Here is a 17,896-nt window from a genome sequence, read left to right as displayed (position 1 = left end):
TATTATCAAATTAAATCAAATGTATTTATATAGCCCTTCGTACATCAGCTGATATCTCAAAGTGCTGTACAGAAAACCAGCCTAAACCCCCAAACAGCAAGCAATGCAGGTGTAGAAGCACGGTGGCTAGGAAAACTCCCTAGAAAGTCCAAAACCTAGGAAGAGACCTAGAGAGGAACCAGGCTATGTGGGGTGGCCAGTCCTCTTCTGGCTGTCCCAGGTGGAGATTATAACAGAACATGGCCAAGATGTTCAAATGTTCATAAATGACCAGCATGGTCGAATAATAATAAGGCAGAACAGTTGAAACTGGAGCAGCAGCACGGTCAGGTGGGCTGGGGACAGCAAGGAGTCATCATGTCAGGTAGTCCTGGGGCACGGTCCTAGGGCTCAGGTCCTCCGTGAGAGAGAAAGAAAGAGAGAATTAGAGAGAGCATATGCGGTGGCCAGTCCTCTTCTGGTTGTGCCGGGTGGAGATTAAAACAGAGTTGAAATTTCGTAGCTGAAGTCTACGCCCCTTCGTTGGTGATTGGTCAACAGTATTACCAAAAACTAACCCAAGATCGACCAGAGCCTGTCGTTTCCGATGGGAGAAAATGTATCATAGTTTGCAGAACAAGCAAGGAAGTGGGCAGAGCCAAACACGAGCTAGTGAGAGCCTAGCATTTATTAGCATATTTTCATTAGGGAACGGCTACTTTAAAGTGTGTGTGTTCTCAATACGCCCTTCTAAACAACAACATTTTTTTTTTTTACTTTGCAAAGGGTAAAGTCTACTAAACGCAGTCCACTCTGTTACAGATTCTAGTTTTGGAAACCGAATACTGAATGGAGATCAAATGTTTAATCGCTGAGAAAATTTGCAGAATTCAGGCCAAAATCCATCTCACTCCATCTTCTCCCACAGCCGACCACTGGGTTTCCTCTCATCACCATATTTGGTAGTGTGGAAACCGGCAACCGGATGCTTCACATTTACAGTGTTGCAAAAAGTAACCAAATGTCATACTTGAGTAAAAGTAAAGATACCTTAATAGAAAATGACTCAAGTAAAAGTGAGTCACCCAGCAAGTATTTGGTTTTAAATATACTTAAGTATCAAAACTAAGTGTAAATTCTAAAATATACTTAAGTAACAAAAGTGAAAGTAAAAATAATTTCACATTGTTTATATTAAGCAAACCAAATGGCATGATGTTTTAATTTAATTTTTAATTTACGGATAGCCAGGGGCACACCAACACTCAGACATCATTTACAAATTAAGCATTTGAATGAAGTGTTTGTTGTCATTCAACGAGAGACAACTAGTTTTCATGCACATGTTTTCACTTTAGAAATACTGCAACAAGTTTCTTAGTTAGATATTTACCATTTTGCGACCTCGGTAAAGACGTCTAAATTAATTACAGATTTCTTGATTTATCTTAGATTAATTCTGGCTATTTTGATTACGTGTTTCTGGCTGTGTAGTTGCTACAGTAGCTCAAGAGGGACAAAGTAATATTGCCTTTGCCGTCTGCCTTTTTCAATTAAAGGTCTTTATGGAGTTTGTGAACAGAGACATTCTCTTCGCTGATTTCTGCTTGGAGCAAACCGAACCTATGTCGGCAGACGCCTTTAAGCGTAAATCATAGTCCACAGACGCTGTGGCGCGACATCCCATTGTGACACAGCTACGCGGCTCTGACGCACAGCGGGGAGGGGACACAGCCCGAACGCACAACTTCGCACAATTTCAACACAATGGTACGCAATTCACAAAGTATTAAAGCCAAAGTTCTAGAACACTGCGGTGCGTACGTGTTTTGGAACTCTGATACACGCAAGTGGTAGCTGATGATGAATGTCGCTATTTTATAACAAGTAATTCTTTATTTTAGGATTCGGCCGATCCATCCAACCCCCCTCTCTCCTGCTCCACTGAACCCAACCCTCCGGAGTCACTGGTTCCTGACTCTAACCATAGAGACATCAACAACTGCAGTGAAATACCCAGATTTAACATTGTAGTCAAGGAGGAGGAGGAAGACTGGGATGTGGATAATATTGGTAAGTATTACTATAGTTACTGAATTAATAATATCAATGGGATTATATAGTTCTGTTCCATACAGTGTTTCCCCAGGATTCAGCAGTGGTGGTGGTGGGGGGTTGTAGAATGACTGTGAGGAGAAGGCCATTTCTGGGGACTCTTTTTAAAAGGGCATCTATTCCAAAATGCATGATAAATGTAATAATGTTGACTCCATCTGTAATAGAACAGATGCTGCTCCACTGCGCTGTAGGGAGATGAAGAGGAGCAGGCAGTGGCTGTGTAGTAGGGAGATGAAGAGGAGCAGGCAGTGGCTGTGTAGGGAGATGAAGAGGAGCAGGCAGTGGCTGTGCCCTGTGTGGCTGGCTGTGCCCTTGTTCCTACCACTGTTCAAATATACATTGTAACGTTTCACTCTGATCTTAAAGGGAAAGTGCCAGATTTTGGGCAATCTACATCCCCAGAGTCAGATGAACTCATGGACACCATTTGTATGTTTCTGCAGTTTGAGGGAAGTTTAATTGCGCTAACGCTAGTTAGCAGCTTCCTTTAAACTGCACGCAGAGACATAAAAATGCTATCCACGACTTCATCTGACCCCGGGGAAGAAGAAAATGGCGTAATTGGCAGAAATATTTGTAAAACATTTTAATTATAATAATTATCATATATTTTAGAGTGGCGGAAACAATTTTGCAGCATCCTAATATTTCTGCCGAGACACTTTTAAATTAATATAGTGAAAACACTGCCATATATAGCAGTTTAATTCACTCGTTTGCAGAATAAAATCAGAGGACAATTAGAAATAATAGAATAGAATAATGTATTTGTCGTAGTGATGCACCGATATGACAGTTCTTAACTGACCTAGCCAAGTTAAATAAAGGTTACACACACACACACACCACACTGACCAAAAAAAGTTATTTTTTTGGCATTGACGTGTGTCCCCATTACCAGTGAAACATAATCAAAACCAATTTCTTTCACTTACTTGCTGTGCTGTTTCATCGTTTCATTCTCAACCAGGATTTCTCATGCTATGGAACGCCGTTTGGGTCTTTGTGTGTCAAATAAGCTCGTTGACCAATCAGGAACTGAATATGACTGCACGTCACAAAATAATTTAATGCATTCATAATTTTTTTTTACATAGTTATTACACATTGATTACACAATCACTCGTATTTCATATGTCCCAACGATTCATCGATACGCATGCTAATGATGCTGGTAAAGTTGTCTCGCACATCTACAGTGCTGGTCATAAAAAAAGCTAGCTAGCTCATGGATGCAAACAATGTTCTTCCCCAAAAACATAGCAAAACGACAATCTGTTTCAGTAGCTAAGGTTAGCTAGCTAACTATATAGCTAGGTGTCATCATCTAAAATAACCCTCATTTATAAGACAGTTCTTATTTGATTAATGGTCGGACCCATCTATGTGGAGCTCCAATTTAGGATTAGCTACAATAGTGGACTTTGCAGTAAGCCTGTTTATAACGTTAGCTTTGGGCAACAAAGGTAAGTAGCTGGCTAGCTATTTATTTTCATGAACTTAAGTTCCATTTCAATAGGTGAAAAACAAGTGGCCTCCTAGCTAATACTTACTCACAAGAATAATGCTAAGAATAATGAAAATGACTGCAGTTTCAACTGGTCATTGTTTTCAAGATGGTTGTATTGGTGCTAGCTAGATACCAAGCTAAAGCTAGATACCAAACTAAAGCTAGCTAGCTACCCCAGAAGTTGCGGTCGAACAAATAATGCTTTATTACCAACGCAGTCCTGTAAACACATCGCTCGTGGCCGGTGTTTGCTTGTTTGCAGACTTCTTTTGTACAGTTTTGCTACTGATAGTATTGGTGGCGCTTGGCTTCGACGTGCAAATTCAGAACACACAACATTCTATAATAGAACTGTGTTATTTGACGTGTCAAATGAAATGCTAATTTAGTGAAAATGGTGTTATTTGACACACAAAGACCCAAACGGCCATAGTATGTCGTGAAGCTAACAGCAGTGACGCTACTACTGTGTAACTCCGGTAGGGCAACGTGTGTCCCGGTGCTCAACCAGTCGGCGAAAGCCAACATCACCCACGACAGAGAACGGTTGATTGTCAAGGGCAATGAATACCATTATCTTGGCGTTTTAATGGATTTCGCTTTTGAGTTGTCTCGCTGAAATCTCCTTACTCTTTCAAATGACTGCTGGACTTGTTGACTGCTCGATCCACACAGCAGACATTGTGGGCTAGGTTAGGAATGCTGTGTTGCACGTGTAGCGCAAAATTACACCTACATTATATAGGTATGCATGCCAGCTTTGACATCAGTTTTGCACGTCGGCGCTAAACTAGTTGTCATTTTTAGCTAATATCGGCCGATTCCGATATGTTCACCGATTAAATTGTGCATCCCTAATTTGTCATTGAACTTTTCTTGTCCTATTGTAACAGGAGAGAATCCTAACCCCAGCTCTGGTGAAGAGGCATCAACAGAACAACACCAGGAGAATCCTACGGCTAAGAAGCCTTGGCGATGCCCCCAATGTGAAATAGAAATCGCTCACCCATCCAATATCAACAGACACCTAAGAACACACACAAAACCTGCTAAGGAGTCTTCCGTCTGTCCAGTATGTGGAAAAGACTTTGTTCACCCCTCCAAACTGAAGAGACACCGCCGAACACATACAGGAGAGAAGCCTTACCAGTGCTCTGTGTGCGGGAAGCGATTCACACTGAAGCCCCACCTGGAAAGACATCAGATGACCCACCCTGGAGGGAAGCAGCCAGACGCGACAAAGAAGCACCCGTGCTCTTATTGTGGAAAGGAATGTTTCTCTGCATATGAACTGAAGATGCACATGAGAAAGCACACAGGGGAGAGACCTCACCAGTGCTCCTACTGCGAGATGAGCTTTGGCTGTAAGGGAACTCTATCGAGACACGTACGACGCCATACAGGAGCACCCACACCGAAACCTTACCAATGCTCACAGTGTGGGAAGAGATACGAGTCACCGTCGAGGCTCAGGCAGCATCAGACTGTGCACACTGGAGAGAAACCTTACGAGTGCTCTGATTGCGGGAGGGGTTTCGCTTCGACCGAAGGTCTTCGCAAACATCAATGCAGCCATGCCAGTAACCATAGCAACCAGTGTACACTGGGAATTTCAGAAACGGCATCATCAGGCAGTCAAACTATGAATATCAAGATCAAAGACGAGGAACAGGAGCTGGCAATTAATGTCAAAGAGGAGGAGGAAATTGGTGTTTTTGTCAATGCTGATAGAGAAACCTTACCGGAGTACCACCTGTAAAAAGAGCTTTGTTCACCCTAGCTCTCTAGCAAGACACTGAACCAATCTCGTGGACAGGGATCACAACAGCAGGTGTCTATTCTAGTACCGGATGTCAGAGTGAAAGAGAAGAAGGAAGATCCTGCTTTTGGTGAGCTAAAGCGTTTATTTTGTACTATTGCTTAGATATCTAATGGGCCCATACTTGCGACCTCTTGCTTAAACTTAGGCTTAGTTTCTTGAGAACTCTTGCTTAAGCTTTTCCCATGAAATAATGTAGCCCTATGCTAACACGACCAGCTGACAGCATGAGATAATGTAGCCCTATGCTAACACAACCAGCGGATAGCATGAGATAACGTAGCCCTATGCTAACACGACCAGCTGACAGCGTGAGAAAACGTAGCCCTATGCTAACCAGACCAGCTGACAGCCTGAGGAAACGTAGCCCTATGCTAACACAACCAGCTGACAGCATGAGAAAACGTAGCCCTATGCTAACACAACCAGCTGATAGCATGAGAAAATGTAGCCTTATGCTAACACAACCAGCTGTTTGCATGAGAAAACGTAGTCCTATGCTAACACAACCAGCTGACAGCATGAGAAAACGTAGCCCTTTGCTAATACGACCCGCTTATAGCATGAGAAAACGTAGCCCTATGCTAACACGACCAGCTGATAGCATGAGAAAACGTAGCCCTATGCTAACCAGACCAGCTGACAGCCTGAGGAAACGTAGCCCTATGCTAACACAACCAGCTGACAGCAAGAGAAAACGTAGACCTATGTTAACCAAGTTACACACAGGAGAGAAAACCCACTCCTGCTCTGTGTGGGGAAGAGTTTTACTCAATCATCCACCTTGAAGGATCACTTCAGGACACATTCAGGAGAGGATTAGTTATCCAAGATCCTTTAAGCTCCAATGCCTGAAACACTCCAATGCCTGAAACTCGAGACGCCGGGTGAGGGGCATACAGTACCTCGTGGACTGGGATGGGTACGGTCCGGAGGAGAGGTGCTGGGTACCGGTGGGGGACATTTTGGACCCTTCACTTCTGAGGGACTTCCACTCGGCCCCCCGGGTCGCGCACGGGGCCGATGGCCGTGCGTCAGGGGGGTACTGTCACGACTCCCGCAGAAGTTGGCTCCCCTGCCTGTTCGGGCGGGGCTCGGCGGTCGTCGTCACCAGCCTACTAGCTGCCACCGATCCCTTTTTCCTTTTCTGTTAGTTTAGTCTTATTAGTTGCACCTGTTCCTATTTGTGTTTTCTTGATTTTCTAGCCTATTTTAGCTTGTTAGGCTCTAGTTTGTGCAGGATTATTTTGTGTTCACGTTTAGTGTTGGCTGTGGTTTTGTGCTCCGGACCGTGTTTTGGGTTGGTCAGTGTTTTCCTCCCTGTGTTTTGGGTTGGTCAGTGTTTTCCGCCCTGTGTTTGGGCATGACCGTTTGTGCCGGAATAAAGTGCCTATTTTTCTTGAACCCTCTGCTCTCTGCACCTGACTCCTACCTTCCACTCCTATTCATCCGTGACAAAGCATTTTTCTACAGCTGGCCATGCTTTCCACCTGGCTACCCCTACCCCGGTCAAAAGCACTGCACCCCCACAGCAACTCGCCCAAGCCTTCCCCATTTCTCCTTCTCCCAAATCCAGTCAGCTGATGTTCTGAAAGAGCTGCAAAATCTGGACCCCTACAAATCAGCCGGGCTAGACAATCTGGACCCTTTCTTTCTAAAATGATCTGCCGAAATTGTTGCCCCCTATTACTAGCCTGTTCAAGCTCTCTTTCGTGTCGTCTGAGATTCCCAAAGATTGGAAAGCAGCTGCGGTCATCCCCCTCTTCAAAGGGGGAGACACTTGACCCAAACTGCTACAGACATATATCTATCCTACCCTGCCTTTCTAAGGTCTTCGAAAGCCAAGTGAACAAACAGATTAAATCGGAGGGTATGTTGTCCGGGCCTCTGGCAGTCTCTATAGGGGTGCCACAGGGTTAAATTCTTGGACCGACTCTCTTCTCTGTATACATCAATGATGTCGCTCTTGCTGCTGGTGAGTCTCTGATCCACCTCTACGCAGACGACACCATTCTGTATACTTCTGGCCCTTCTTTGGACACTGTGTTAACAACCCTCCAGGCAAGCTTCAATGCCATACAACTCTCCTTCCGTGGCCTCTAATTGCTCTCCAATACAAGTAAAACTAAATGCATGCTCTTCAACCGATCGCTGCCTGCACCTGCTCGCCTGTCCAACATCACTACTCTGGATGGCTCTGACTTAGAATATGTGGACAGCTACAAATACCTAGGTGTCTGGTTAGACTGTAAACTCTCCTTCCAGACTCACATCAAACATATCCAATCCAAAGTTAAATCTAGAATTGGCTTCCTATTTCACAACAAAGCATCCTTCACTCATGCTGCCAAACATACCCTCGTAAAACTGACCATCCTACCGATCCTCGACTTCGGCGATGTCATTTACAAAATAGCCTCCAACACTCTACTCAATAAATTGGATGCAGTCTATCACAGTGCCATCTATTTTTCACCAAAGCCCCATATACTACCCACCACTGCGACCTGTACGCTCTCGTTGGCTGGCCCGCGCTTCATACTGTCGCCAAACCCACTGGCTCCTGGTCATCTACAAGACCCTGCTAGGTAAAGTCCCCCCTTATCTCAGCTCGCTGGTCACCATAGCATCACCCACCTGTAGCACGCGCTCCAGCAGGCATATCTCTCTGGTCACCCCCAAAACCAAAAACCAATTCTTCCTTTGGCCGCCTCTCCTTCCAGTTCCCTGCTGCCAATGACTGGAACAAACTACAAAAATCTCTGAAACTGGAAACACTTATCTCCCTCACTAGCTTTAAGCACCAACTGTCAGAGCAGCTCACAGATGTACTGCACCTGTCCATAGCCCATCTATAATTTATCCCAATCAACTACCTCTTTCCCTACTTTATCTATTTATTTTGCTCCTTTGTACCCCATTATTTCCATCTCTACTTTGCACATTCTTCCACTGCAAATCAACCATTCCAGTGTTTTACTTGCTATATTGTATTTATTTCGCCACCATGGCGTTTTTTTGCCTTTACCTCCCTTATCTCACCTCATTTGCTCAAATTGCATATAGACTTGTTTTTCTACTGAATTATTGACTCTTTGTTTTACTCCATGTGTAACTCTGTGTTGTTGTATGTGTCGAACTGCTATGCTTTATCTTGGCCAGGTCGCAATTGTAAATGAGAACTTGTTCTCAACTTGCCTACCTGGTTAAATAAAGATGAAATAAAATAAAATAGTTAATTCAGTATAAACATAGTTCACTGTTTTATCTTTTGTTTTATATGTAATGTGGACTAAAGCAGGAAGTACCCGTGACTCGCTCAATACGTAAGTGGTCAGAGGACGCAGATGCTACGCTACAGGACTGTTTTGCTAGCACAGACTGTACACAGTGACTGTACATACATGTCCCAACCAGAAGCCATGGATTACAGGTAACATCTGCACCGAGCTAAAGGCTAGCGCTGCCGCTTTCAAGGAGCGGGGCAACACTGAAGCATGCATGAGAGCACCAGCTGTTCCGGACTACTGTGTGATCACACTTTCTGTAGCCGATGTGAGCAAGACCTATAAACAGGTCCTCACTGTGTCGTCACTGACATTTGACAGGTTGAATAAGTTGTCGTGTCCAAACTTTTGACTGGTACTGTTTATACTAGGCTGTGTCAGAGGAAGGCCCCAAAAAATTGTCAAAGACTCCTGTCACCCAAGTCATAGACTGTTCTCTCTGCTACCGCATGGAAAGTGGTACCGGTGCGCCAAGTCTATGTCCAAGAGGCTCCTGATCAGCTTCTACCACCAAGCCATAAGACTGCTGAACAATGAATCAAATGGCCTCCCGAACTATTTACATTGACCTCCCGAACTATTTACATTGACCTCCCGAACTATTTACATTGACCTCCCGAACTATTTACATTGACCTCCCGAACTATTTACATTGACCTCCCGAACTATTTACATTGACCTCCCGAACTATTTACATTGACCCCCCTCCATTATTTTTTACACTGCTGCTACTCGCTGCTTATTATCTATGCATAGTCACTTTGCCCCTACCTGCATGTACAAATGACCTTGACTAACCTGTAACCCCGCACATTGACTTGGTACCAGTATCCCCTGTAAATACCCTCGTTATTGTTATGTAATTTTCTTACTTTTTGAATAATTTTTTAACTTTAGTTTATTTAGTAAATATTTTTCTTGAACTACATTGTTGGTTAGGGGCTTGTAAGTCAGCATTTCACGGTAAGGTCAACTACACCTGTTGGTTAGGGGCTTGTAAGTAAAGCATTTCATGGTAAGGTCAAATACACCTGTTGGTTAGGGGCTTGTAAGTAAGCATTTCACGGTAAGGTCAACTACAGCTGTTGTATTCGGGAGGATGTGACAAATATAGTGCAGCATTTGGTAGATGCCAGGTAGAGAGAGGCTAGAGAGGCTCAGAGATTATAGAATGAGTCATGATGTATAGTATGCAGAGGCTGTTAAAAAACAGATTGGTGGAACAGCAGTGAAGACTGATAGAACAACTGTACTTAAGGTTGGTTGTGTTTCTGCTGGTTTGGAAGCCTGTTCAGAAATCTTGCTCTCATGAATGTCTGGTGTCAAAGGACACTTTGAATAATGAATAAAGTTGACTTCGTAGCTTTTATTGGTAAGACTATCAATACGACTCGGGTTGTGGAAAGAAGAAATGCCAGATTGAAGGTTACTGTGGAGACGGCAAAGAGATATTGGGGGGGTAACAGATGTTACATTTGAAATGGTTCTGTACCTGCTGAACAATACTAAGGGGGGGAGGGGGGGATTCAGCATGATATAGATACAGTTTGATGGGGTAGGGGGGTTGGGGAGGTTTTTTTTCGGGGGGTAAGAAGTTGGTATTTGGTTGTTATGTTTTTTTCATGGTAGTACAGAATTGGTCAGATAATGATTGATCGTACATTCCAACACAGTAGGTGGCGGCATGCAAATAAACGTTTGTTTGCGGACCGCCATGATACCATAGAAAAAGATGAACTGGTGGTGGCGGTGCCGCAGAATGAGTCGGCAGCAGAGTCTTCGTATGGACCGGAAGTTAGGCCGGAAGGAGGAAAACACTAATGTAGCTAGCTGGTAGCTAACCATGAATATATTATTTAGTGTACAGGTAAATATTGTCAATAATTCCTCAGGTTTCTATCAAACTGTAACGTTAGTAACAAGCTAGTGTCCCGTAGAGCCTTCTGCTGTTTTGCGGTAATGCGGATTGACAGAAGAATCTAACCCGGAAGCTGGCCTGGAAGAAAGAAGATGCTAATGTTGATAGCTAGCTAGCTTAGTTTGGAAGTGTCTGATATCATTTGATGTCGTTTAAATTAGACTTGGATTTAGCCCAACTCGGACTATATACATGGAGCTAGCGATATTTTCAACGACCATTTCATATAGTTTTGCTATCTGGTCGAGGAAAGTAAATGATCTAGCTACCGTTGGCCTAGCTAGGTAGCTATCTGAGTTGTATGGAAGCTAATGTGACCTCGTGGTGAACTGTCGGGGATTTGAGAAGAATCTGCTTTAGTTTAATTCAGTGACCCAACTCCTTCATAGGAAAGTATTTCTGAAGAATTCACGATGGATGAGGTGAGAATGACTATAACTAATGCTAAACCAGTCGGGATGGCTATGCCTAAAGCATTAGCTAGTTAGATCATTCATTTAGCGCTGTATTAAAGCTTCAATTAGTAGTGGAAACAATCACAAAGGGTGTTGCCTCCCCTCTTAGCTAATAAAAAACTGAGAGGTGGCCTGAAGAAATGTAACCACTCTCAGATTCATAAACAGAGCTATTGATGCAAGGAGTGACCATCCATGATATGACAATGACAGTTTTAACCATGTTTTGGGGTTAAATAGTGTTTGTTTACATTTATTTTGTTTACAAACATCTGAGTAAAACAGGTTTATATTTTGGGTTCTGATGGGTATATATAACTAATTCAATCTTATTCTTTGTTTTAGGATTCTGCTGACCCATCCAACCCCCCTCTCTCCTGCTCCACTGAACCCAACCCTCCGGAGTCACCGGTTCCTGACTCTAACCACAGAGACATGGACACCTGCAGTGAAATACCCAGATTTAACATTGTAGTCAAGGAGGAGGAGGAAGACTGGGACGTGGATAATACTGGTAAATAAACATGCTTCATTAATTACATCTCAGAGATTATACACTTCCATTATATATATAGCAGGTTAATTGGTAACACTTTATTTGGAAAGTCCACCTGTAGATTCTCTACAGACATCAGTAGCATGTCAACTAATACATTTACATTGTAGTCATTTAGCAGACTCTCTGATCCAGAGCCACTACAGTAGTGAGTCATTTAGCAGACTTTAACTCTATCCAGAGCCACTACAGTAGTGAGTCATCATTTAACATTTAGACTCTCTGATCCAGAGCCACTACAGTAGTGAGTCATTTAGCAGACTCTCTGATCCAGAGTTAATATAGTAGTGAGTCATTTAGCACTACAGTAGTGAGTCATTTAGTGAGTCAGACTCTCTGATCCAGAGCCACTACAGTAGTGAGTCATTTAACAGACTCTCTGATCCAGAGCGACTACAGTAGTGAATCATTTAGCAGACTCTCTGATCCAGAGCCACTACAGTAGTGAGTCATTTAGCAGACTCTCTGATCCAGAGCCACTACAGTAGTGAGTCATTTAGCAGACTCTCTGATCCAGAGCCACTACAGTAGTGAGTCATTTAGCAGACTCTCTGATCCAGAGTTAATACAGTAGTGAGTCATTTAACAGACTCTCTGATCCAGAGCCACTACAGTAGTGAGTCATTTAGCAGACTCTCTGATCCAGAGCCACTACAGTAGTGAGTCATTTAGCAGACTCTCTGATCCAGAGCCAGTGAATCATACAGTAGTGAGTCATTTAGCAGACTCTCTGATCCAGAGCCACTACAGTAGTGAGTCATTTAATCAGACTCTCTGATCCAGAGAGCACTACAGTAGTGAGTCATTTAACAGACTCTCTGATCCAGAGCGACTTAGTGAGTCATTTACAGTAGTGAGTCATTTAACAGACTCTCTGATCCAGAGTTAATACAGTAGTGAATCATTTAACAGACTCTCTGATCCAGAGTTACTACAGTAGTGAATCATTTAGCAGACTCTCTGATCCAGAGTTAATACAGTAGTGAGTCATTTAGCAGACTCTCTGATCCAGAGTTAATACAGTAGTGAGTCATTTAGCAGACTCTCTGATCCAGAGTTAATACAGTAGTGAGTCATTTAGCAGACTCTCTGATCCAGAGTTAATACAGTAGTGAGTCATTTAACAGACTCTCTGATCCAGAGTTAATACAGTAGTGAGTCATTTAACAGACTCTCTGATCCAGAGCCAATACAATAGTGAGTCATTTAACAGACTCTCATTTAAACATCCCAGAGCACTACAGTAGTGAGTCATCTAAACAGACTCTCTGATCCAGAGCCACTACAGTAGTGAGTCATTTATTCAACCTCTAATCCAGAGTTATTCAGTAAAGTCATTTAACCCTAACTCTCTGATCCAGATTCAAAACATTTAACCCTGGCCCTAACTCTCTGATCCAGATTCTAAACATAGTGAGTCATTTAACAGACTTACCCTTATTCTAAACAGTAGTGAGTCATTTAGCCTCTCTGATCCAGAGTTAATCTAAAGTCATTTAAGACCTCTGATCCAGAGTTAATACAGTAGTGAGTCATTTAGCAGACTCTCTGATGCAGAGTTAATACAGTAGTGAGTCATTTAACAGACCCTTATTCAGAAACATAACCTAACCTTACCCTTATTCTAAACATAACCCTGGCCCTAACCTTACCCTTATTCTAAACATAACCCTAACCTTACCCTTATTCTAAACATAACCCTGGCCCTAACCTTACCCTTATTCTAAACATAACCCTGGCCCTAACCTTACCCTTATTCTAAACATAACCCTAACCTTACCCTTATTCTAAACATAACCCTAACCTTACCCTTATTCTAAACATAACCCTAACCTTACCCTTATTCTAAACATCAACCCTAACCTTACCCTTATTCTAAACATAACCCCAACCTTACCCTTATTCTAAACATAACCCTAACCTTACCCTTATTCTAAACATCACCCCAACCTTACCCTTATTCTAAACATCACCCCAACCTTACCCTTATTCTAAACATAAACATCAACCCTAACCTTACCCTTATTCTAAACATCACCCCAACCTTACCCTTATTCTAAACATCACCCCAACCTTACCCTTATTCTAAACATCACCCCCCTAACCTTACCCTTATTCTAAACATCACCCCAACCTTACCCTTATTCTAAACATCACCCCAACCTTACCCTTATTCTAAACATCACCCCAACCTTACCCTTATTCTAAACATCACCCCAACCTTACCCTTATTCTAAACATCACCCCAACCTTACCCTTATTCTAAACATCACCCCAACCTTACCCTTATTCTAAACATCACCCCAACCTTACCCTTATTCTAAACATCACCCCAACCTTACCCTTATTCTAAACATCACCCCAACCTTACCCTTATTCTAAACATCACCCCAACCTTACCCTTATTCTAAACATCACCCCAACCTTACCCTTATTCTAAACATCACCCCAACCTTACCCTTATTCTAAACATCACCCCAACCTTACCCTTATTCTAAACATCACCCCAACCTTACCCTTATTCTAAACATCACCCCAACCTTACCCTTATTCTAAACATCACCCCAACCTTACCCTTATTCTAAACATCACCCCAACCTTACCCTTATTCTAAACATCACCCCAACCTTACCCTTATTCTAAACATCACCCCAACCTTACCCTTATTCTAAACATCACCCCAACCTTACCCTTATTCTAAACATCACCCCAACCTTACCCTTATTCTAAACATCACCCCAACCTTACCCTTATTCTAAACATCACCCCAACCTTACCCTTATTCTAAACATCACCCCAACCTTACCCTTATTCTAAACATCACCCCAACCTTACCCTTATTCTAAACATCACCCCAACCTTACCCTTATTCTAAACATCACCCCAACCTTACCCTTATTCTAAACATCACCCCAACCTTACCCTTATTCTAAACATCACCCCAACCTTACCCTTATTCTAAACATCACCCCAACCTTACCCTTATTCTAAACATCACCCCAACCTTACCCTTATTCTAAACATCACCCCAACCTTACCCTTATTCTAAACATCACCCCAACCTTACCCTTATTCTAAACATCACCCCAACCTTACCCTTATTCTAAACATCACCCCAACCTTACCCTTATTCTAAACATCACCCCAACCTTACCCTTATTCTAAACATCACCCCAACCTTACCCTTATTCTAAACATCACCCTAACCTTACCCTTATTCTAAACATAACCCCAACCTTACCCTTATTCTAAACATAACTGTAACCGTGGGAGGCAGTTGCGAAGCAACAGATAGTCCATCTGTAGCTGCTGTACAGATGGACACACTATTCGTTTAGATAGTCCATCTACAGATAGTATGACCATCTGTTTAATTCAATAAAAGGTTAATTGTTTATGGAATAAAAACACAGGACAGTGACCGATAATAGCTATAAAATAGTAATACGTTTTGTTTACCCCTTGAATCATTCTATGTCATTTCAGGTAGCCATGACAACCACCATCACAATGATTCTTATGAAATTGCGTCTGTAGTTAGTAACAGATAAGATTCGCTTTCCTGCAACATTATTTTTTTGTTGAAATTATATTTAATCTCTGATAAATGAAGCTAATTGATTGAATCCAAATGGGCCCTTTAGATTTATAGGATTCACATAATAGTCAATAAATACCCACATCTGATCTGGATCAAACTTAGTCCTTCCATTGAGTAAGATACACTATGTGGACAAAAGTATGTGGACATACGTCATTTAGTGGATTTTGGCTATTTCAGCCACACCCATTGCTGACAGGTGTATAAAATCAAGCACACAGCCATGCAATCTCCATAAACAAACATTGGTAATAGAATGGCCCGTACTGAAGAGCTCATCTGCCCCGATCAACTGTAAGTGCTGTTATTGTGAAGTGCAAACATCTAGGAGCAACAACGGCTCAGCAGCGAAGTGGTAGGCCACACAAGCTCACGGGAACGGGACTGCCGAGTGCTGTAGCACCTAAAAATCGTCTTGTCCTCGGTTGCAACACACACTACCGAGTTCCAAAATTGCCTCTGGAAGTAACTTCAGCACAAGAACTGTTTGTCGGGAGCTTCATGAAATGGGTTTCCATGAGCCTAAGATCACAATGTCAAGCGTCGGTTGGAGTGGTGTAAGGCTCGCTGCCATTGGACTGTGGAGCAGTGCTAACACGTTTTCTGGATTGATGAATCACGCCCGAATGCATAGTGCCAACTGTAAAGTTTGGTGGAGGAGGAATAACGGTCTGGGGCTGTTTTTCATGGTTCGGGCTCCTTAGTTCCAGTGAAGGGAAATCTTAGAGATACAGCATACAATAACATTCTAGACGATTCTGTGCTTCTAACTTTGTGGCAACAGTTTGGTGAAGGCCCTTTCCTGTTTCAGCATGACATTTCCTCCGTTCACTGTCCCTCACCCCCAAGAGCCAATTCCTCCTTTGGCCGCCTATCCTTCCAGTTCTCTGCTGCCAATGGCTGGAACGAATTGCAGAAATCACTGGAGCTGGAGACTCATATCTCCCTCACTAACTTCAAGCATCAGCTGTCAGAGCATCTTACAGATCATTGCACCTGTACATAGCCCATCTGTAAATAGCCCATCCAACTACCTCATCCCCATATATATATTTTTTTTTTGCTCCTTTGCACCCAAGTATCTCTACTTGCACATTCATCTTCTGTACATCTCAGTGTTTTAATTGCTAAATTGTAATTACTTCACCACTACGGCCTATTTATTGCCTTACCTCCCTAATCTTACCTCATTTGCACTCACTGTATGTAGACTTTTCTATTGTGTTATTGACTGTATGTTTGTTTATTCCATGTGTAACTCTGTGTCGTTGTTTGTGTCGCACTGCGTTGCTTTATCTTGGCCAGGTCGCAGTTGTAAATGAGAACTTGTTCTCAACTGGCCTATCTGGTTAAATAAAGGTGAAATAAAAAAATAATAATTTAAAAAGTGAGGTAGGCCATAGAGGTCGAAATAATTACAACTTAGCATTAATACTGGAGTGATGTGCAGATGATGTGCAATTATGTTTATATACTGTTTTACCGAGTTCATATGTATATACCTATTTAACAACTGCTGTACACACCTATTCTATTCATATACTGACCTTACTGTCTACAGTGTAGACTCTACAGTGTAGACTCTACACCATCATATATATATATATATGGGGCGGCAGCGTAGCCTAGTGGTTAGAGCGTTGGACTAGTAACCGGAAGGTTGCAAGTTCAAACCCCTGAGCTGACAAGGTACAAATCTGTCGTTCTGACCCTGAACAGGCAGTTAACCCACTGTTCCTAGGCCGTCATTGAAAATAAGAATTTGTTCTGAACTGACTTGCCTAAATAAAGGTATAAAAAAATAAATAAAAATAAAAATATATTCCAGACTGTTCTGATACATACATACAAATCCCACCAAAATGTGTTGTTAGGTAACACTGCACTGTTGGAGCTTGAAACATCAGCATTTAGCTTCACCTGCTATATAACAAGGTGATTTTAAGTGGAACAACCTTGATTTGGCGGTTCAAAATATCCCTCTGGGGGTTAGCTTAGGGCTAACTGTGCCAGGTTATCTCATGGGAAAAGCTAACATGTAGCATTTTCGAGAAAAGTATGGACCCTATAAATTTACAATATTTATTTTCTGTTTCGTCAGGAACAAACATTTTGACTTAGTCAGGGTGTTGACTAATTTGAATTAATCAATATTTATGTTGTTACCACAGAAGAGAGACCTGACCACTGTTCTGAGAGTGAAGGGAGTCCCTCTACAACAGGACTACCTGAACAACACCAGGGGAATCACACAGCTAAGAAGATGCACTGCTGTTCAGTGTGTGGAAAAAACTGTCACAAGTTATCAAAACTACAAATACACATGAGAACTCACACAGGAGAAAAACCTTACTCCTGCTCTGTCTGCGGGAAGCAATTCAGTGAGAAAGGAAACCTGAAAAAACACCAGACGTTGCACACAGGAGAGAAGCTGTACAGTTGCTCCGTGTGTGGTGAGAGTTTCTCTTCATCGTCAATTCTTACCAATCACCAGAGAACACACACAGGAGAGAGTCAAGTGTCTGTAGAAGAGTGTGGTTTTACACCACCACTTGTTATCAAAGTGAAAGAGGAGGACGAGGATCCTGCTTTTGGTAAGTTTAAGGTACTTATTCTGGAAGGGCTTGAATTGCAAAACATTTGTTTTGATCAA

At 42.5% G+C, this 17,896-nt stretch overlaps 1 protein-coding gene across 6 annotated transcripts in view; it reads left to right on the top strand.

Annotated features, from left to right (window-relative positions):
* Positions 1 to 1,132: 1,132 nt before the first annotated feature.
* The window catches only part of LOC118382369 (zinc finger protein 345-like), a 47,758-nt gene continuing 30,994 nt past the window's right edge, over positions 1,133 to 17,896 (top strand). Inside the window, exons 1-5 of one of the 6 annotated variants that reach the window (XM_052507713.1) lie at positions 1,133 to 1,749; positions 1,884 to 2,052; positions 4,501 to 5,496; positions 11,432 to 11,600; positions 17,415 to 17,837. In XM_052507713.1, coding sequence (XP_052363673.1) covers positions 11,522 to 11,600; positions 17,415 to 17,837 — 502 coding nt within the window. In that variant the 5' untranslated portion in view covers positions 1,133 to 1,749; positions 1,884 to 2,052; positions 4,501 to 5,496; positions 11,432 to 11,521. Of the gene's footprint in view, positions 1,750 to 1,883; positions 2,053 to 4,500; positions 5,497 to 10,426; positions 11,054 to 11,431; positions 11,601 to 17,414; positions 17,838 to 17,896 lie in introns of those variants that run through there. The other 5 variants (XM_052507716.1, XM_052507710.1, XM_052507711.1 and 2 more) reach the window with 5 other exon arrangements.

This window comes from Oncorhynchus keta, unplaced genomic scaffold (assembly GCF_023373465.1).
Source record: "Oncorhynchus keta strain PuntledgeMale-10-30-2019 unplaced genomic scaffold, Oket_V2 Un_contig_3061_pilon_pilon, whole genome shotgun sequence".
NCBI classification, from domain to species: Eukaryota; Metazoa; Chordata; class Actinopteri; order Salmoniformes; family Salmonidae; genus Oncorhynchus; species Oncorhynchus keta.
Note: the sequence above shows the minus strand (reverse complement) of the source record. Positions and strands in the feature narration are given on the sequence as shown.